The sequence below is a fragment of the Poecilia latipinna genome, unplaced genomic scaffold (genome assembly GCF_001443285.1).
Source record: "Poecilia latipinna isolate Pla-1442-1.1 unplaced genomic scaffold, P_latipinna-1.0 Scaffold325, whole genome shotgun sequence".
Taxonomy (NCBI): domain Eukaryota; kingdom Metazoa; phylum Chordata; class Actinopteri; order Cyprinodontiformes; family Poeciliidae; genus Poecilia; species Poecilia latipinna.
The window spans coordinates 396,169-418,275 of NW_015112941.1; the positions used below are offsets into that span (position 1 = coordinate 396,169).

The 22,107-nt window shown below is 40.0% G+C and overlaps 2 protein-coding genes across 2 annotated transcripts; both read right to left on the minus strand.

Moving 5' to 3' along the window:
* Positions 1-654: 654 nt before the first annotated feature.
* Positions 655-13,869, minus strand: LOC106949113 (cytohesin-1). Its single transcript, XM_015035150.1, has 12 exons — positions 13,754-13,869; positions 10,948-11,012; positions 9,493-9,559; positions 9,292-9,410; positions 7,932-8,012; positions 7,686-7,798; positions 6,635-6,783; positions 6,430-6,541; positions 2,989-3,065; positions 2,830-2,898; positions 2,544-2,698; positions 655-2,186 (listed from the first exon to the last, which is right to left on the minus strand). The coding sequence occupies exons 3-12, from the start codon at positions 9,550-9,552 to the stop codon at positions 2,108-2,110; spliced, it is 1,014 nt and encodes a 337-aa protein (XP_014890636.1). The 5' UTR covers positions 9,553-9,559; positions 10,948-11,012; positions 13,754-13,869; the 3' UTR covers positions 655-2,107.
* Positions 13,870-15,585: 1,716 nt separating this feature from the next.
* LOC106949114 (cytohesin-1-like) lies at positions 15,586-20,540 on the minus strand. Its single transcript, XM_015035151.1, has 4 exons — positions 20,307-20,540; positions 17,500-17,564; positions 16,045-16,111; positions 15,586-15,962 (listed from the first exon to the last, which is right to left on the minus strand). The coding sequence occupies exons 1-4, from the start codon at positions 20,424-20,426 to the stop codon at positions 15,804-15,806; spliced, it is 411 nt and encodes a 136-aa protein (XP_014890637.1). The 5' UTR covers positions 20,427-20,540; the 3' UTR covers positions 15,586-15,803.
* Positions 20,541-22,107: the final 1,567 nt, after the last annotated feature.

The window sequence follows — 22,107 nt, forward strand, 5'->3', positions numbered from 1 at the left end:
AAAAAAAAAAAAAAAAAAAAAAAAAGAGCACATGATTCAGTTTCAAGGCTACCCTCAAGTGGAAGTTCAGTTTTCAAGGACATACGCACAGAGGTAATATTATTATATCTGGACATACAGCGATATTCTCGACCCAAAAACTAAGGGAGGATTGAGTTTATCCTCTACTGCCACCTGCTGGAGAATCTTACAAACTGCAGCACACAGATTCCATAAGAGTCAGCGTTGAGACAAAGGAGGCTTTATTTCAAATTGAGTAAATGGCACTGATAATGTGAAATACTATAACAGTGTACTAAACAAAATAATGTCAAAACTAACAAAACTCAGGACAAAATGCCCACTATATATTTAAATATGTACAACTTCGATAAATAAAACAATACTGTTGAGAATTTTGACTGCTCCGCATTCTTTCCTAATCCTCTTGGGAGCAGTCGCCGAAAGGATGACAAACAGGAAACTGAACAGATAATCAACTCTGGACAAGGAAAAGAAAAGAAAGAAAGCTAAATATACAATTTGTGATTGTATTTTCAGTTTGTCACTGCTGCAGCCCTCCCATCTGCCCTATTTCATACAAAAAAAAAAAACATCCTGAGACGAAGTACATCCCACTCGTTTACAGGCATAGTTTAGAGCTTCAACAGCAACTTTTTTTTTTTTTTTTTTACAATATGGCTTCCTGGAGTTTACAGTATTTTGCAATGGTCAGAGAGGTTATGTAAAAAAAAAATTAAAAAAAGCAAATGCTGCATCAAAAATTAAAAAGACAAACAAGAAGTAAGAATGAAAAATCTGTGCTTGAAATGGTAAAGAAAACTAAATCAGGCTCGCCAACCAGCAGCAATTCCAGTCACATTTTCTAAAAAGTGCCAAGCACTAACGTTCTCTAGCATTTAAATTATCTCAGTATTAGACAGTGATGCTGATCTTTTGTTTCATATAAAGTACAAAGAGTGTGAGAAAGCAACTAGGGCTCTGTCCACACTAACCTGGAAGCTCTGTAAAAAGGAAACCCACCGTCTGCATGGCAACGGATATTTTTCAGAGCTCAGTTTGGGGTGTACAAGTGCGAACTGGATAACTGGAGATGATTAAGTCTCCCAACAGTCAAGGTCCACTTTGCAAATGATTACATATTTGTCTCTATTTATCCTTACGCCGTTTCAATAAAACTTTGGAATAACCAAACTGACCAAATTAGAAAAAATAAATAAATATCTGTTTGAAACTAAATGTCCAGAGTTGTGCTGCAGTGGACTAAATGGAGCCAATAAATGTGTTTTGCAGACTGAGGTGATGAAGATGCTCATCTCTCGTGAAGCATCTCCAGGATATTTAGAAAACAAACTTTTAACGACTCTGACTCAGAGAGGCAAGCTATGTCGTGAAGAGTTCTCCATTTTTGTTTTAATCTCCTGAGTGGCAACTCTTTTGTAACAGGTTTTAGAGTTGCTCTTTCTTTAAAAAGAAAAAAAAAAAAAAAAAGGACTAGATATTCCAAATGGCTCCAACCCTCCATCTGAAAGTCTTTCAGCAGCTACTGCTGCAAGAAAGCTCTATTATATTCAAAAGCAGACAAAAAGAAGAACTCAATGGTGAAAGCTTTAAAAATAGACACTTGTTACTAAAAGATATTAAAGCACATCAGAGAAGAGCTTTGAGGAATCTTTTGGTTGTTGGTGCCACACTTGGGTCAGACCTGCTGAGTTAAAATGACGTGTGCAAAAGGAGACTGTTGTCAATATATACAATGAATTTGAATAATGACTTTTTAAAGCTTTTTCAAAGGGGATTTTACCAGCAAGATTCCCTTCCTGCCTGAGACACAGAACCTCCAATGCTGTGAGAAAAAAGACTAGACATTCAGACAGAAGGTTGGAGGAAGCTTTGACCCGGCTCTTATCTAAATCCCCAGCATGCTTCCTGTTTGTTTATTTTTAATTTTTTTCTGGCCTGTAGAGTTCCAGAACCAATCCGTGAAGAATCGCTTGGAGACGTCTGAGGGAGACCTCAACCGTGGCTTCTGCACCAACCCGGGTGGGTGAGGCAGACAGTCAGACCTCCAGCCCCCTTTTTCTGTCAAGTGCAACGTCGGAGGAGCTCAGTGCCTCTTAATTGACGACACTTTCTTCTTCCTGGCTGCAAGCATCTCATAAAAGGGGTCCCTGCTAATAGCAGCTCTGTGGAAAAAGACACAGAGAAAGCTGTTAGCGGAAAAAAGCAAAGGAATACAGCGTGCAAACTACTACACCTTTATAGAGCTGGAATAGTGACTGGTATCTGCGGATCTATGTAGTTTAAATATATTTATTTCATATTCCTAGATTTTTTTGTTCAAAATTTGTTCACAATGACACAACAGACTTCAACAGATCTGCAAAATTTATGTGTGAACATTAATTTTAAATTGTGCAACACATTCTGAAGTGGATTTAGGTCTGGACTTTGACTGGGACGTTGTAACACATTAAAATGAGGTTTCAAACTCCAGTTCCAGAGGGAACAAGCTGCACAGTAATGTGAGAAAAAGTTCTTACTTTATGCTGTTCATCCATTCATCCTTCTCCTCTGCAGTGGGGGCAGAGATGCGATAGAAGGTGTGGTTGCCCTCGACAACGCGTCCATCCGCCTCAGTTTTGCAAGCTTTTATTACCTGATCTTTGTTGTCGGGGATGAAAAGTTCAAAGCAATTCTGCAGAAATAACATGGACAGAATTCCAGAAAATGAAAATTACAATTCCAAGCTCCTGCCAAATCTAACACACTATACAGATCTTATCGTTTGTAATCTTTATACGCACCACTAGAGGGTGCACTACTTACAGGCTTCTTATCCTCAACTTCCCTGATGCTCAGATTCTCCAACGGTATGATCCCTCTGGGCTCTTTGTCCTGAGGGGAAAAAAAAAAAAAAAAAAGAAATGTAAATGACTGGGTTCTACAGAATAACGTGCAATGGGATTTGTGATAAATGATACTCACTGTGGTGTACTCGAAGTAATAAAGACAGTTGTCTGTGAGAATGAACCATCTTCTCTTCCAAGTTTTAACACGGCCCCCTGTGGAGCAAACAGCCAGAATCAGAACGGCTCGGCGAGACAAAGAGAAAGAGAGACGAGCACCAGAAGCGCAGAGTGGAGCAGCAGACAGGCAGACGGATGTATGGACAGACAGACAGATGACGGCTCCAGGGGTCTCCTGTTAACCACACCGCTTATCACCAAGTTCTCCCCTTCACCAGACTTTATGGACATTTGAAAACTACTGGCCTCATAAATCAAGATTTATAGACTAAAACTCCTTGCTTTGCATCCCACCCAGCTTTAAAACATTTATTTCTCTCTGATTCGCTGGGGCATGTACTTAAAAGAAGGCAGTCAATATCAAACATCAAGATGAGTTTTACTTCCAAAAAAAACGTTGTCAACCACTTGGTGACTTGTATTCATTTGCATGTAAAGACATAAACTAAAACTTGAATGCTCAGGATGGATTTTAATGCCAGGTTCAAACTTTTATCTGATTTAGCAAAACAAGAGGTGCCTGAGGATTTGGTTTGAACCACAGGGGATTTGGTGGGTAACTCTGCACTCACTGATCTATGATTGACCTCTTGGCCTCTGTCACCAATACTTCCTGTGAAGGGAAACCTGATTAGAGAAGCAGATGGGCGGCTAAATGCTGGGATGGGATGCCGACAAACTGAGAAAAATAGGAGAGCTCAGGCCAGACAGGACTCTTGCCTTCTCTAAAGGCATCTCAGACTTGAATTTCCTGTTTGTCTAGACAAGAAAATCCCACCACCGAGGTTAGTAGAAAGAAACAAAGGTGTGCAGCACAACCCTTTTTTCTCCCCAACAGGTCAGGTTTAGAAACTTCTGTACAAATCAAAGAACACACTTTTGTCATCATATGACAGCAAAGACTGTATATGATATCCAATCATATTCCAGACACAACTTATGCCTAAGCTTAGTATCTACAGACATTATTGACGTTTGACAGATGAAGATCTGTGGCTCCTCGCCATGTGTCGAACAGAAACAAAAACAAAGCAGACCAACAGAAAAAGAAAAAAAAAAAAAACACAGATGCATTGGCAGAATCACAAAGATCATTGAGCCGTTTCCAGACGAGCCACGCCGGTTCCTCACAGAAAAAAAAAAAAGAGTCCCCTCTGCAACAGCATCCGGAAAGAGGAGAAGCCAACCAGCCTGCTGCTGCAGGAGGGGAGTGTGGATGTTGTTGGACTGGAATGGAGCTGGAGAGGAGGGAGTAGCCCATGCAAGATAGGCTGTGGGAGGTGAAAAGGAAGTATGTTTTGGTTTTATACAACAAGCAAAATGTTCATGTTTTTAACTCCTGCAGAGAGGAGGAAGCTCATAATTCTGGCAGATCTACCCAATTTGCATTTTTTGTGTGTTTTGCTTAGATATGCCAATTGAGTCCAATTTTTGCGGTGCTCCCCCCCCCCCCCCACAGTTTTTTTTCCACTCCGGTCCACCAAAACAGGCTGCAACCACACTTTTACTCTTCAGATCCAGTTCTAGCATGAGATAAGTAGAGCAGAGTTTTGCTGATAAAAAGATGCAGTATTCCCTTTTCATGCAACCACAGAGCAACTCTCTAAGGTTTTGGTTATTTCTAAAATCTTTTCTGTGCTCAGAGGATGTTAAAAAGGTATAATGCACCTTCCTAACAAAAAAAGGAGATCCAAGAGAGTGATCACCAGAGCATACAGAGGAATAAAAGCTGTTCAGCAGCAGCAGCTCCCTGAGTTCGAGCCCACTAAGTGGCGAATGCACTCAGCGACCGCCCAGCGGAGATAAAACCCATCAGCTTATTGACATAAAAAAAGGAGACAAACATCTGAAATTTCAAATGAGCCAATGAAGAGACGAAAAAGTGACATAACCTTGTTTGAATCAAATTTAAAACATGAGAAACGGAACAGAAAGCATGGCAGACCACCAAAAGCACCTGAGAGCCGAGAGATGGACTAGCTTTTTCGGAAGAGCAGGTGTACATACCTCCTGAGGAAAGACAACAGCCAAAATCATGGGAACAAACAAACAAACGAAGAGGGGGAAAAAAAAAACATAACAAATCAAATGGTAAGTAATTATATCACCACAGTCTTTTTTAAAAATCAGTGAGGCTTCAATGAACTGCTTTACAGCTTCCATTCCACAAGGGGGAGCTCCACTCAATGTGAATGGCTTCTGTAAAACACTACAAGTACAAAAAAACATAAAAAAATAAAAATAAAAAAATAAAAATCTACCTAGGTTTATTTCAGTTATGTCAAGTAATTGACCTTCCACCATGATTATCTGACTCATTTCTCCCCATTAGGAGTCATTGGAAAAAGTAACTGTTCACTTATTGTTACAGTTGGTTGTAAAGATTCACTGTGATATTTGATTCTCCCATTCCAAATTCATGCAGGCCTCCTTGTTCACAGTGAAGCTGTACAACGGAAACATCTCAGAGGAAACAAAGATTGAAGAGTCGGGGGGGTCAGAGGGGATGTGAAATTATTTCTATAACAGTTATTGGTATATGTATTTTTTTCCACATTTTGTCACATTACAACGTCAGACTTCAATCTATCCATTTGGGATCTTAATATGATAAAGTCCTCTAGAATTGTGAGGAGGAAAGAAAATTGATTTGTGGCTCAAAATGTATTATGAGTAAAAATCTAAAAAAAAAAAAAAAAATTGGAAAGAAAATATAGAGTTGGATAGGCTGAGCAGTCATGTCTGCAGGTTTAGAGTAACAAAGCTCTTTGGGATGTTGTTTTCCAACCTATCCCTGCTTTAAACTTCATCCCTAAACTGTCTGCTGCATTCATGATGCTGCTTGTTCTCCAATCTTCTCAAACACACCTCTGAAAGCTTCACAGGATATTCATATTTATATTGGGATTAAATTACTCACAGCTGGACTTCATAATTAGGGGACTTTTGAGGGCAACTGGTCGTACTGGATTGTGCTTGGGCGTATCAAAGTAAAGGGGGTTAAATACAACATCTTTAAACCCATGTGTCGCTTTCCTTCTGTATATCCCAAAATCCTGATAAGACATTCATAGTTGTAACCTGATAAAATAAAGTTCAAAGGGTGTGTTTACTTTCAAATGCATGCAATTCAGTTGCTTTTCCTCTGCGTGCTTGGAATGTAGTTTATGATCTTAAATAATTGAAATGCCTTGACTTGTTCTAGTCTTGATTCATTATACATTAAAGCAGGCAGAGAGATGCCTTCAGGTGTTTTGCACACCTATTCCCATATGAACACTTGCACCTTAACACACACACAGGCACTCGGAGGCCATAGAGCTCTGGAGAGAACGTTGCCAAAACAAAGTCTTCTATTGGAAAGAGCTGCAGAGATGTAATACCAGAGTCTCCAACTCACCCAGCTTCAGCAACCAGCCTTCTCTGTCCGGGTTGAAGAAAGTGTGTGTGAGGTCATTGCCGTCGTCCTCGGGAATTTTGAAAGGTTCATTCTTTATGCTGTCGTATAGATTCTGCGACAAAAGAAAATAAAGTTTTATGGAAAAAAATGTATATATGTGAGAGGGAACGATCACTGGAGGTTAAGCAGGGGAAGCTCTTTTCACCCTGAGCAGGTCTTCAGGTAGGTCTCCTCCGTCGTTAATGCCTCTGTTCATAGAGATGAAACGCTCCACGGTCGGCTTGTCCTTCACGTTGGGGTTGTGAAGGCTGGTGTTCAGCATAATGATGGCAAACGAAAGGATGTAGCACGTGTCTGTAACGCACAGCAACAGCCGGACGGTTTACAAGTGGGTGAAAAATTAAAGTTAATCACAAACATGGTTCCACTGTATGATATGATTAAGTATGATTGTGAGCCAGCTGAACTGAAAGTGGGGTGATTTCGGACACAGAGGAGTGGACAGATGTAGCACTGTCTGCGAGCAGAGTGGGCAGACCGCACGTGGGCACTCCAGCATGCATGTGCGTCTCTAAACGTGCATCAAGTATGAACGCTGGAACGACACGGCTGACACAGCAGCACTTTATCAGCACTGCTAGGTTTGAGAAAGCACATTAAATATTCATATCCATCTGACGCATGTTGGCGCCTGCTCTGTTGGGAGCATCGTTTTCCAGAAACCACGTGCTCAGCTGATAAGGAGCCGCTTTGAAATGATCTTTCTCAACTGGCCACCACGTCTTGGCCTTACAGTCTGTGTTTTTGTCATACAGATTCCAACATCTGGTGTGTTACCCAGATGTAACAGGAGGCTAAACACAGAAAAATGAAAACTGTGTGCACTCTGGTTACATTTTTTGCATGCCTTTTTGCATATTTCTGTGGAATTCTTACTAATAAAATCCTATTTAGAATAAAAAAAAAATCACACAAAGCACCGCAGGAGATCATTCCTGCCTGTAGCAATCAAATTATGCAACTTCCAACTCTGAGCGACTCCAAGTTAAAGTTTTCTCTGGACTCCTATATGGATTTGTAAATGTTTCCGTATACACATATACTTTTTATTATTTTCTCAAATTTCATTTTGGCTATTAGCTTTCCAACTGTCATTTTTCTCTACGAGATTAAGAAAGCATATTCTGATATCGAACATACTGTCCAACTCACATATTTTGTAAAGCTGTGAAGTTGTAGCAACACATCAAATTTACCTGTGGACTGGAAAACACCGGGGTTGCACTGGCAGTAGCGCTGAGCGAAGGCTTCCATCATACGGTCGATCTTCTGGGCTTCTCCCGGCAGACGAAAACTCCACAGGAACTGCCTGTTATGATACAAACTTTAATCAGCAACGCTCTCACTTCCTCTGGGAAGCAGATGAATTTCTTTGCCTCAGTGTTTTATGAGACTAGAGCTAACAGCTGCACCCTTGCAACTTTTGAAAGTAGATGTCTTACCTCAGGGCCTGAACCAGGTTGAGGTCTGTGAACTCATGAAGCTCCACAAAAGCATGGAGGACTTGGATATTGAATTCATCTCTGACGGAAACAGCAAGATAAATGTGTTACAGCAACATAGTGAGAAAATCAACACTTATTTAAAATAAAAAGGGAAAATGTTAAGAGTTATCCTAACATTTACCTCCGGAATTTTATAATCAGGTAAGCAGAATCGGCAGATCTTTAGCTCGAGCTAAAGATGATGTGATTGTTTAACCAAACGATCGAAACATCAAAAATCCATTCTTGTTCCAGTCACTGGTAATTTGCTAACAGCAAGAAGGCTAGAAAAATACTTCTAAAGCCGTTCTAACATCTTACATATCTTACTGAGAAATTAAAATTGGCCTAAACTGGTACTAGCAGGGCAAAGCTTTATAAAAATCCAGGAATAAGACTTTGGCAACAAAATTCACAATTTCTCTGTGCCCATAGAAAACTGGTAAACGATGTTGGTATGTAAACACCTGAGCATTGCACCTCTAACAAATTTATATACTCAAAAGGAAAAAAAAATTCAAAATGTAAAAGTTTAACCTTAAAGATGTGTCTGTGGACTCTGTTTCTGACCAACTTGAAACCCGTTTAAAACATCAGTATTATAAGCGATACTCCTCATGAATCCAACAGGAGGGAAGCTGAATCCTCCACCGCCCTGCTTACTTATCATCCAAACTCGATCATGAGGTCATCCCGCCCTTAAAATCCCTTAAAGTAAATGATCTCTCCTTTGGGATGATGGCGAGGCTCGAAGGAGCTAAGCGTCATATCCAGTCACCACTTCCAGTGGACAAATGACCACGAGAATCTCAAGACTCTTCATGCAATGAAGACATCAAAAACTTTAAAATTTGATAATAATCCAGCGAGGGCTTATAGTGGATCCCACTGTGAGCATAGGCCTAATTTCCCCATCAAGCCCTGAGTAGAGCAGACTGGACATTGATCATATTCTCTTCTGATGACCTTTTCTCTCCAGTGAAATCCTTAAATACGTAAAACATGTGCATTCCCAATTTCTGAGTCTCTGGGCCCATCACTTGGAATGAATGAGTGTACTAACCAAAGACATGTGGAGGACTGTTGAGTAAGTGGCACTGTCCTGAGACGGTGCTTGAAATGTGGAACCAATATCCAGTGTTTGGGAAAGGAAGGGGTGTGGGCCTGACAAAGCGGAAACAAAGCAATAGCATAGCTATGCTCTTTGCATTCAGTGCTTTCATCTCTCACACGGATGTGCGCTGCTAAAGAGAGATCAAAAGCAAAAGAGCGAGATGTTTAGAAAGAGCAAAAAGAGGAAAGAAAGAACTCTGCTGACCTCTCTCCCAGATAATCCCCGATGGCCGTTTTGTTCAGACCCTCGCCTTTGTAGAGGAACTGAGCAATGTTGTCGCTGGTGTTCTTCAGCAAGTCATTCTCAATCAGGAACTGGATCCCCTGAGGAAGAGACCAGACATCCAAATTACACACTCCACGTTCAAACGTGAGGGGAAGAAAACTTGTTTTTACGGACAGAAACCTTTTTGGGGTCCATGTTGAATTTCTTTCGGCCCATGGCCACCTGTTTGTTCCTCTGCATATTTTTCCTGGAAAGTCAGCAAGGAGTAATGTCATCAGCTGTCCTTGACAGCAACACAATGTGTTGTAGAACAGAGATGCATTTATGACATTAAAGCTTTGAGGGGGAAACATCTAAAAAGTGTGCATTTGTACATATTCAGAACCCCGATACCACTAATTATTACCGTAACAGCTCACAATTAAACATTTTAGCCTTCATGTAAATCACTATGTGATGTGTAAAACTAATACTAAACATCATCCTTAACATGCCATCCCTGTGGTGAAATATGATAGTGGCAGCAGTAAGCTATGGGAATCCAATTTTGAATGTGTAGCAAGACATGAAAATTGTTCTAACTTGATGTGCTTCATCCAGTTTTCAGGCTCTAAATAAGTTTTTGCAGATTTCTACTGCTTTTATTTTTATTTCCACACACAATTATGCACCATTTTGTGTCCGTTTGAAACAAAAACTCCCAATAATACAATAAAGTTTGTGCTTTTACTGTAATGATCGTCACAAAAGGTGAAAAAATATTCACAACTTGGAAAATAAAAAAAAACAGGACCAAGAGATTGATGGGATTATGCCGTTTGCCAAAGCAAAACTAAAAGTCAAACAAGTCACAAATTATTTCAACAAATTGTTCTGGTCTGATCCTGGCTGGGGGAAAAAAAACAACAGCAGGGAACAGGCAGACACAGTAAATTTATTCAGTGTGAAGTGTCTTTCCCGCTGACATTTTTCTTTTTGGCAGGGGCTAGTGATGCCGTGCCGATCAAGTGAGATGTTAAAAGGTTGAGCTGCATATGGGAATGTCTCATTTCTCAGGCTCTGAATAATTCAGGGGTCAAAGTGCGCCTCAATTCTGAGCTGAGGACACGTTATTGCCTCCTGTCGTTGACATCCGTGTTCCTTTGGTTTTTAAATGCCAAAGTTCAGCACTCATCTTGGCAGTGATAAGATGAGCTTTTTGGATAGATTTTCCTACATTTAACACATGCAAATCAAACCCTAAGAAAGTACGTGGATCCTCCGTGGGTTACTGATGCAAGTGAAAAAGTGTTGGATGGAAATTTTCATAGCCGATAGGATCCCCATCCACTTAAGTAGACCAAATCCCAAGCCCTCCTTCTCCAGAGACCATCCATTGTCTGCTTCTGCCAGTACACCCACTGCATTATTCAATGAGGCCTCCCATCATGGGGGGTGTGCCTGATGAAACATTTAAACTGCCTTAAAAGCAGAGCCAATTTATGGAGGACATTTGGTGTGATGGAAAGCCCAACTTAGCCATCAAACATGAATAATTGACAGCTTCATTTTGCTAACTTAATAGAGGGGATGCAATGAGCCAGCTTAGGCAAAACATAAAGGGAAGAGTAAGGTCTGCTTTTTTTTTTTTTTTACCTCTCTTCAGTGGAGCCGAGATTCTCAATCTCACTGGTCACTTCTGCTATCTCATCCTTCAGCCGCTGCAAAGAAAACAAACATCCGTCTTAAAATACAACAAATCATCGGTCTACCATATCACAGTGATGCACAAAAGGGTGTAACCAACACAAAACAACAAACACAGAATCTAAGAAAAAAAAGTTTACAGTTTTCATGGGTGCAGACCTCAGAAGGCAATAAACTTGATATAAACCGATCCAACACAGTGTGTAAGTTGATTATGTCTTATGATGTGCTTTACTGATGGCTTTAGAGACTGATTTTGTCGATCAAGTCGATTGTTCTGGAGCCAGACTGGTGTAATGGTGATAAGACCATGATGATGAACATGATGTCTGCTTGATGAAGGAGTGGAATCTTGGAGTGCAGCACATATAATGTAATATTTGTATATTTTAAGCATATTGAGAACGATTTACTAGAAGATTAATGAGACCTTGTAAGACTGCACCAACACACGGCATTCCATGCATTTGCATCTAGACAGTCATCTGAGCAGTCGACCAGGCAACAAGCAGTCCTCCATTTATCACCGAAGTCTATGGCTGCACAGTGTATCATAAGCTTACTGCCATTGCTACAGCAGCAAATGCAGCATTAGAATCACAAAAGACTGCTTGAATTGTAGTAACATTAGCGACTTATATAAATACCAAGCAGCTTACTATCTGAAATAAACTTAAAGCAGATTGACGTTAATGGTCCTTTTCCTACTAGCACCTAATCAGAGAGGCACGGCTCAGCTTGTTTCTACTCGAATTTAGGGGTTTTGAGCTACAAGCCCTCTTTTTAGTACTCACTTCAAGTGTGGCGAGTTAGGCTTAAAACCCGACACCAGAAGACTGTCCGTCAATATCTAAGTCTCTGGCTTGTTGCCCTTATCAGACAAACACCCACAAACAAAAGTTCCATCTCTTCCATTGTTGCGTTGTGTTTGCATCGATCACGTCATGCAAACACAACGTGGTCTTGTACAGTGGGGCTGCCCACTGTAATGAAAACCCCACTCACTAGAGGTGCTACGAAAAACCACCCAAAGTGGAACGAACTTAAGTAAAGATGAGCCACGCTGAAGAGGTGTTAGTGGAAAAGAACCGAAACACTTAAATGTTTATCACGAGTCATATCTTTATCACAATATTCACCAACAATATGACATGGGACATGTTTTTTTGTTTTTTTTAAATGAAACAAGAAGTTACAAGAAGTGACAAGTTAGTAGTTGTGTTGATGGACGTGACCAATAAAGGCGTCTTGTTTTGACAAAGTAGCTGGCAAGATGTGACTGATTTGTAAGCAATGTGAGGATAATACTGCAACTGGCTAACAGTTAGCTACTAACAATACTAGATCTGCTTCAGTGGTTCTCAGTGGCACAAATTAAATAACTTACAGAGTTCTTTAAGGGGTTTGCAATGCACTGAATTATCTGTAGCTTAAAATCTAAACTTTAACCAAATACTTTTATAGTGAGTAAAAACTTTAAAAGTTTGGGTTTTGTCACGAAAACAGATTTTAAAAGGTTTTTTTTGGCATTAGAAGCACCTCAGAATAAGACAAGCATAAGAACCAACGTATAGATGAGTTAACCCTGAACTAAAATAGTCTACACTAATTACAGACCTCTTACACTTGATTTATTTAAGAAAGCAAATAATCTTGTTTCTTCTCTAGATGATTTTCAGAAGCAGTATGCATAGTAGTACTCTTAAAATCTACATTCATTCATACCGTGCTTCAGTGATTGTAAATCATTCATTGTGGACAATAGTAACTTAGCAAAGATAAACCACGAAAGGAACTTCTGTGTTTTCAAGGGCTATGCAATCACAACACATTCCTCAGATGCTTGCCTAAACCAACAAAGACCGTCCTCATGCAGACAACGACAGGGGCTCTGGTGGGCTGAAACACAGGAGCAACAGAAAGACGGGTGTGGGAGTCACAAAAGGGGAGTGGGGTCAGTATGCAGACAACTGAGGGGGCCAGGAGGGAACAGTGGCAACAGTGGTGTTGAGAGAGGGAGGAGGGGGAAGGGCAGCGATGGTGCCCCAGACTCATAAAAATGAGGTGATGGATCCCACCTCCAGAGCCCACAAGGGTCAGTAGAAGTCAAGGCACCAGAGGTCTGTCCCCTGGGTGAGATTTCCACTTACTACTTACTCCTGGTTACCAAGTGACAGGACTAATCTGATGCAACCTATAATCAGCTACTGCACATGGGTCATGGAAAGGAAGCATGTATGGAAATTTAACAGAACTGATTTGACTGTAGAAATATTCCACTGACCACTTGTTTACATTTCATCACAGTCATTTGCTTGTTTTATTTTACGCCCATTTTAAAATTCAAAAAAAGCATTTAAATAGCCTCTATAAGTAGAACTCGTACAGATGGATACACAGAGGTTTGTTCTTTTGACACCTAGAGGAGAGAAACGGGTGAGAAATGAGGGGGAACATTTCCAAAGGAAATGACTAGTTAGTAGGAAATATCTCACATTCCTCAGGAGTTCATAAGACAACTCAAAAAAAGACAAACAATTCTGACTACAAAACAAATATTTCAGGCAAATAACTTTTCATATATTTTTCCATTTCATAGTGTTCTTGTTAAATTAATCTTTTTCCTACCAATATGAAATAACTGGGTTTTTTTTCCCCACATTATTACCTGTAATATATATAGATCCATATTGATATATAATAATATATTTAATGCATCTCATACTATCAGAACCATGTCTTTCTTGTGGATTACCTGAATGTCCTCCAACAGCTCTTGCTTTCGCCGGCGGATATTCTCCAGCTCCTGCTGCTCCGCCGGGGTGAGATCGTCTGGAACTGGACGGAGATAAAAGAGAAGATGAAAGGTTAGCATCGTTAGGCTTATCTGTACACGTCTATTCCTAAAGTATATCCCAGAGGAGTGCGTCAGTGATCCAAAATCTGATTATACTTTATAATTTCTAATCTTTTCTTTTTTTTTTTCTTTTTTTTTTTTTGAAACCAAAAGGTGAATGCAAAGCCGGAGCAAGAAACTTAAGAGAGCAGCAGCAGCAGAACGTAACAGGTCTAAATAAAAAACGAACAACAAAAGATGATTTTATGTAGTAAGAACTGTGTTAATCCATCTTCAGTATAAAGAAATAAATGCTAATAAATACAAAAAATACATTAAACCGCCACCCAAATTGGGACACATATCTGCAGCAGTGAGGTGCGATGTGAAGAGTGACAACTGAAAAAGCTCAGAGAAGCTCAGAGGAGCACAAAAGTGACGGCTCTCAAAGTGCTTCTAGTCTTATAATTAGCTCGGCCTGTGCCATCTGCAGCACGTCCCGGTTAAAGCACAATATGCTTGTGCGTGGGTGCTACCTGCACAGAGAGCAGCATCAGCACTTCATGTAATATCAGCCTGACCACGGACTCCTTTTCAGTGATTTTACTCCTGAGCTGAAGGTGATTCATTTTACTTTTCGCTCTTATGACACAAGAATGGCTTCTCCTTTCTAAAAACAGTATTGCATCAATTGAGGAAGCAGAACTCTACAACTGGGGCTACTTGGAAATCATTTGAATTTTAATATTGAGAGTATTTTTTTTTTCTGATTCCAAGCACAAGCCCTGCCCTCTGCTCTTTAGAAACACAGCAATAGAGTTGAAAGGTTAAAGGTCTGGAGCAGAAGCTTGACCCAATGGAACTCCAGAAACATTTAACAAAGCAATGGTTATAAAGTGAGCGCGAAGAATTGTCCAAAACTGAATTCACAGCTTTCCATAAAAACGGACATTCAGTCCCTTTTCCATCCATCCATTAAATTAACTTTTCACCTTTAGTGAAATCTGTATAAAAGGAGGTTACTTATTTTAATAACAGGAGGCATGTGAGTCCGAGTACCTTGAGGCAAATACCCATGACATTTACTGGAATGTCTGTTAATGTCTGACTAAAGGATAATAGACAATGGAAGTGAGGACTCAGCTAAGGCCTTTCAGCTGGCAGTTAGGGACCTAAGCACAACCATATTTCCTTCCTGAGGAATAAAAGGCTGACCTCTCACACTTCCTACCTTTACAACCTACAGCATCATCCATAAAACATTTCTCAGTATCCAAGGAAACCAAGGAGTTTGATTTTGCTGATGCAGAGGACTCAACAGGATGTAGAGACACCAGGACACATCCTATCAAACGGGGCGAGGACGCCTCAGGACAAAAGTCTTATAGCGGTTAGTCAAGTACTGTTTCTGGAAACATGACTGTGAAGCCATGCGACAGTCAGGCACGACACAAGGCAACCACAACATTCCTGACTGAAAAGAATCAAAAACTGAGGAGACAGACAGGAGATGAGCAGCAGAAAAGACTACAATTTGGTTCTGTTGGGGAAGAAAATTCTAAAAAAGTGAGAATGAAATATATATATATATATATATATATATATATATATATATATATATATATATATATAGGCACAAATCTATGCAGGGAATTTCGATTTAAAGAATAAAAATCTTTGACCTTCCTCAGACTTTTTTGGAAAAATAAAAGCGTTTTTTNGGCCCATCACTTGGAATGAATGAGTGTACTAACCAAAGACATGTGGAGGACTGTTGAGTAAGTGGCACTGTCCTGAGACGGTGCTTGAAATGTGGAACCAATATCCAGTGTTTGGGAAAGGAAGGGGTGTGGGCCTGACAAAGCGGAAACAAAGCAATAGCATAGCTATGCTCTTTGCATTCAGTGCTTTCATCTCTCACACGGATGTGCGCTGCTAAAGAGAGATCAAAAGCAAAAGAGCGAGATGTTTAGAAAGAGCAAAAAGAGGAAAGAAAGAACTCTGCTGACCTCTCTCCCAGATAATCCCCGATGGCCGTTTTGTTCAGACCCTCGCCTTTGTAGAGGAACTGAGCAATGTTGTCGCTGGTGTTCTTCAGCAAGTCATTCTCAATCAGGAACTGGATCCCCTGAGGAAGAGACCAGACATCCAAATTACACACTCCACGTTCAAACGTGAGGGGAAGAAAACTTGTTTTTACGGACAGAAACCTTTTTGGGGTCCATGTTGAATTTCTTTCGGCCCATGGCCACCTGTTTGTTCCTCTGCATATTTTTCCTGGAAAGTCAGCAAGGAGTAATGTCATCAGCTGTCCTTGACAGCAACACAATGTGTTGTAGAACAGAGATGCATTTATGACATTAAAGCTTTGAGGGGGAAACATCTAAAAAGTGTGCATTTGTACATATTCAGAACCCCGATACCACTAATTATTACCGTAACAGCTCACAATTAAACATTTTAGCCTTCATGTAAATCACTATGTGATGTGTAAAACTAATACTAAACATCATCCTTAACATGCCATCCCTGTGGTGAAATATGATAGTGGCAGCAGTAAGCTATGGGAATCCAATTTTGAATGTGTAGCAAGACATGAAAATTGTTCTAACTTGATGTGCTTCATCCAGTTTTCAGGCTCTAAATAAGTTTTTGCAGATTTCTACTGCTTTTATTTTTATTTCCACACACAATTATGCACCATTTTGTGTCCGTTTGAAACAAAAACTCCCAATAATACAATAAAGTTTGTGCTTTTACTGTAATGATCGTCACAAAAGGTGAAAAAATATTCACAACTTGGAAAATAAAAAAAAACAGGACCAAGAGATTGATGGGATTATGCCGTTTGCCAAAGCAAAACTAAAAGTCAAACAAGTCACAAATTATTTCAACAAATTGTTCTGGTCTGATCCTGGCTGGGGGAAAAAAAACAACAGCAGGGAACAGGCAGACACAGTAAATTTATTCAGTGTGAAGTGTCTTTCCCGCTGACATTTTTCTTTTTGGCAGGGGCTAGTGATGCCGTGCCGATCAAGTGAGATGTTAAAAGGTTGAGCTGCATATGGGAATGTCTCATTTCTCAGGCTCTGAATAATTCAGGGGTCAAAGTGCGCCTCAATTCTGAGCTGAGGACACGTTATTGCCTCCTGTCGTTGACATCCGTGTTCCTTTGGTTTTTAAATGCCAAAGTTCAGCACTCATCTTGGCAGTGATAAGATGAGCTTTTTGGATAGATTTTCCTACATTTAACACATGCAAATCAAACCCTAAGAAAGTACGTGGATCCTCCGTGGGTTACTGATGCAAGTGAAAAAGTGTTGGATGGAAATTTTCATAGCCGATAGGATCCCCATCCACTTAAGTAGACCAAATCCCAAGCCCTCCTTCTCCAGAGACCATCCATTGTCTGCTTCTGCCAGTACACCCACTGCATTATTCAATGAGGCCTCCCATCATGGGGGGTGTGCCTGATGAAACATTTAAACTGCCTTAAAAGCAGAGCCAATTTATGGAGGACATTTGGTGTGATGGAAAGCCCAACTTAGCCATCAAACATGAATAATTGACAGCTTCATTTTGCTAACTTAATAGAGGGGATGCAATGAGCCAGCTTAGGCAAAACATAAAGGGAAGAGTAAGGTCTGCTTTTTTTTTTTTTTTACCTCTCTTCAGTGGAGCCGAGATTCTCAATCTCACTGGTCACTTCTGCTATCTCATCCTTCAGCCGCTGCAAAGAAAACAAACATCCGTCTTAAAATACATCAAATCATCGGTCTACCAATATCACAGTGATGCACAAAAGGGTGTAACCAACACAAAACAACAAACACAGAATCTAAGAAAAAAAAGTTTACAGTTTTCATGGGTGCAGACCTCAGAAGGCAATAAACTTGATATAAACCGATCCAACACAGTGTGTAAGTTGATTATGTCTTATGATGTGCTTTACTGATGGCTTTAGAGACTGATTTTGTCGATCAAGTCGATTGTTCTGGAGCCAGACTGGTGTAATGGTGATAAGACCATGATGATGAACATGATGTCTGCTTGATGAAGGAGTGGAATCTTGGAGTGCAGCACATATAATGTAATATTTGTATATTTTAAGCATATTGAGAACGATTTACTAGAAGATTAATGAGACCTTGTAAGACTGCACCAACACACGGCATTCCATGCATTTGCATCTAGACAGTCATCTGAGCAGTCGACCAGGCAACAAGCAGTCCTCCATTTATCACCGAAGTCTATGGCTGCACAGTGTATCATAAGCTTACTGCCATTGCTACAGCAGCAAATGCAGCATTAGAATCACAAAAGACTGCTTGAATTGTAGTAACATTAGCGACTTATATAAATACCAAGCAGCTTACTATCTGAAATAAACTTAAAGCAGATTGACGTTAATGGTCCTTTTCCTACTAGCACCTAATCAGAGAGGCACGGCTCAGCTTGTTTCTACTCGAATTTAGGGGTTTTGAGCTACAAGCCCTCTTTTTAGTACTCACTTCAAGTGTGGCGAGTTAGGCTTAAAACCCGACACCAGAAGACTGTCCGTCAATATCTAAGTCTCTGGCTTGTTGCCCTTATCAGACAAACACCCACAAACAAAAGTTCCATCTCTTCCATTGTTGCGTTGTGTTTGCATCGATCACGTCATGCAAACACAACGTGGTCTTGTACAGTGGGGCTGCCCACTGTAATGAAAACCCCACTCACTAGAGGTGCTACGAAAAACCACCCAAAGTGGAACGAACTTAAGTAAAGATGAGCCACGCTGAAGAGGTGTTAGTGGAAAAGAACCGAAACACTTAAATGTTTATCACGAGTCATATCTTTATCACAATATTCACCAACAATATGACATGGGACATGTTTTTTTGTTTTTTTTAAATGAAACAAGAAGTTACAAGAAGTGACAAGTTAGTAGTTGTGTTGATGGACGTGACCAATAAAGGCGTCTTGTTTTGACAAAGTAGCTGGCAAGATGTGACTGATTTGTAAGCAATGTGAGGATAATACTGCAACTGGCTAACAGTTAGCTACTAACAATACTAGATCTGCTTCAGTGGTTCTCAGTGGCACAAATTAAATAACTTACAGAGTTCTTTAAGGGGTTTGCAATGCACTGAATTATCTGTAGCTTAAAATCTAAACTTTAACCAAATACTTTTATAGTGAGTAAAAACTTTAAAAGTTTGGGTTTTGTCACGAAAACAGATTTTAAAAGGTTTTTTTTGGCATTAGAAGCACCTCAGAATAAGACAAGCATAAGAACCAACGTATAGATGAGTTAACCCTGAACTAAAATAGTCTACACTAATTACAGACCTCTTACACTTGATTTATTTAAGAAAGCAAATAATCTTGTTTCTTCTCTAGATGATTTTCAGAAGCAGTATGCATAGTAGTACTCTTAAAATCTACATTCATTCATACCGTGCTTCAGTGATTGTAAATCATTCATTGTGGACAATAGTAACTTAGCAAAGATAAACCACGAAAGGAACTTCTGTGTTTTCAAGGGCTATGCAATCACAACACATTCCTCAGATGCTTGCCTAAACCAACAAAGACCGTCCTCATGCAGACAACGACAGGGGCTCTGGTGGGCTGAAACACAGGAGCAACAGAAAGACGGGTGTGGGAGTCACAAAAGGGGAGTGGGGTCAGTATGCAGACAACTGAGGGGGCCAGGAGGGAACAGTGGCAACAGTGGTGTTGAGAGAGGGAGGAGGGGGAAGGGCAGCGATGGTGCCCCAGACTCATAAAAATGAGGTGATGGATCCCACCTCCAGAGCCCACAAGGGTCAGTAGAAGTCAAGGCACCAGAGGTCTGTCCCCTGGGTGAGATTTCCACTTACTACTTACTCCTGGTTACCAAGTGACAGGACTAATCTGATGCAACCTATAATCAGCTACTGCACATGGGTCATGGAAAGGAAGCATGTATGGAAATTTAACAGAACTGATTTGACTGTAGAAATATTCCACTGACCACTTGTTTACATTTCATCACAGTCATTTGCTTGTTTTATTTTACGCCCATTTTAAAATTCAAAAAAAGCATTTAAATAGCCTCTATAAGTAGAACTCGTACAGATGGATACACAGAGGTTTGTTCTTTTGACACCTAGAGGAGAGAAACGGGTGAGAAATGAGGGGGAACATTTCCAAAGGAAATGACTAGTTAGTAGGAAATATCTCACATTCCTCAGGAGTTCATAAGACAACTCAAAAAAAGACAAACAATTCTGACTACAAAACAAATATTTCAGGCAAATAACTTTTCATATATTTTTCCATTTCATAGTGTTCTTGTTAAATTAATCTTTTTCCTACCAATATGAAATAACTGGGTTTTTTTTCCCCACATTATTACCTGTAATATATATAGATCCATATTGATATATAATAATATATTTAATGCATCTCATACTATCAGAACCATGTCTTTCTTGTGGATTACCTGAATGTCCTCCAACAGCTCTTGCTTTCGCCGGCGGATATTCTCCAGCTCCTGCTGCTCCGCCGGGGTGAGATCGTCTGGAACTGGACGGAGATAAAAGAGAAGATGAAAGGTTAGCATCGTTAGGCTTATCTGTACACGTCTATTCCTAAAGTATATCCCAGAGGAGTGCGTCAGTGATCCAAAATCTGATTATACTTTATAATTTCTAATCTTTTCTTTTTTTTTTTCTTTTTTTTTTTTTGAAACCAAAAGGTGAATGCAAAGCCGGAGCAAGAAACTTAAGAGAGCAGCAGCAGCAGAACGTAACAGGTCTAAATAAAAAACGAACAACAAAAGATGATTTTATGTAGTAAGAACTGTGTTAATCCATCTTCAGTATAAAGAAATAAATGCTAATAAATACAAAAAATACATTAAACCGCCACCCAAATTGGGACACATATCTGCAGCAGTGAGGTGCGATGTGAAGAGTGACAACTGAAAAAGCTCAGAGAAGCTCAGAGGAGCACAAAAGTGACGGCTCTCAAAGTGCTTCTAGTCTTATAATTAGCTCGGCCTGTGCCATCTGCAGCACGTCCCGGTTAAAGCACAATATGCTTGTGCGTGGGTGCTACCTGCACAGAGAGCAGCATCAGCACTTCATGTAATATCAGCCTGACCACGGACTCCTTTTCAGTGATTTTACTCCTGAGCTGAAGGTGATTCATTTTACTTTTCGCTCTTATGACACAAGAATGGCTTCTCCTTTCTAAAAACAGTATTGCATCAATTGAGGAAGCAGAACTCTACAACTGGGGCTACTTGGAAATCATTTGAATTTTAATATTGAGAGTATTTTTTTTTTCTGATTCCAAGCACAAGCCCTGCCCTCTGCTCTTTAGAAACACAGCAATAGAGTTGAAAGGTTAAAGGTCTGGAGCAGAAGCTTGACCCAATGGAACTCCAGAAACATTTAACAAAGCAATGGTTATAAAGTGAGCGCGAAGAATTGTCCAAAACTGAATTCACAGCTTTCCATAAAAACGGACATTCAGTCCCTTTTCCATCCATCCATTAAATTAACTTTTCACCTTTAGTGAAATCTGTATAAAAGGAGGTTACTTATTTTAATAACAGGAGGCATGTGAGTCCGAGTACCTTGAGGCAAATACCCATGACATTTACTGGAATGTCTGTTAATGTCTGACTAAAGGATAATAGACAATGGAAGTGAGGACTCAGCTAAGGCCTTTCAGCTGGCAGTTAGGGACCTAAGCACAACCATATTTCCTTCCTGAGGAATAAAAGGCTGACCTCTCACACTTCCTACCTTTACAACCTACAGCATCATCCATAAAACATTTCTCAGTATCCAAGGAAACCAAGGAGTTTGATTTTGCTGATGCAGAGGACTCAACAGGATGTAGAGACACCAGGACACATCCTATCAAACGGGGCGAGGACGCCTCAGGACAAAAGTCTTATAGCGGTTAGTCAAGTACTGTTTCTGGAAACATGACTGTGAAGCCATGCGACAGTCAGGCACGACACAAGGCAACCACAACATTCCTGACTGAAAAGAATCAAAAACTGAGGAGACAGACAGGAGATGAGCAGCAGAAAAGACTACAATTTGGTTCTGTTGGGGAAGAAAATTCTAAAAAAGTGAGAATGAAATATATATATATATATATATATATATATATATATATATATATATATATATATATAGGCACAAATCTATGCAGGGAATTTCGATTTAAAGAATAAAAATCTTTGACCTTCCTCAGACTTTTTTGGAAAAATAAAAGCGTTTTTT

Coding starts and splice junctions, on each gene's coding strand:
- LOC106949113 (XM_015035150.1), bottom strand. CDS start 9,552: ATGCAGAGGAACAAACAGGTGGCCATGGGCCGAAAGAAATTCAACATG. Junction 9,411..9,492: donor TCAACATGGACCCCAAAAAG/GTTTCTGTCCGT, acceptor TCTCTTCCTCAG/GGGATCCAGTTCCTGATTGA. Junction 2,699..2,829: donor AAGTTGAGGATAAGAAGCCT/GTAAGTAGTGCA, acceptor TTATTTCTGCAG/AATTGCTTTGAACTTTTCAT.
- LOC106949114 (XM_015035151.1), bottom strand. CDS start 20,426: ATGCTAACCTTTCATCTTCTCTTTTATCTCCGTCCAGTTCCAGACGAT. Junction 17,565..20,306: donor AGCTGTTGGAGGACATTCAG/GTAATCCACAAG, acceptor TTTTCTTTGCAG/CGGCTGAAGGATGAGATAGC. Junction 16,112..17,499: donor CTCGGCTCCACTGAAGAGAG/GTAAAAAAAAAA, acceptor CTGACTTTCCAG/GAAAAATATGCAGAGGAACA.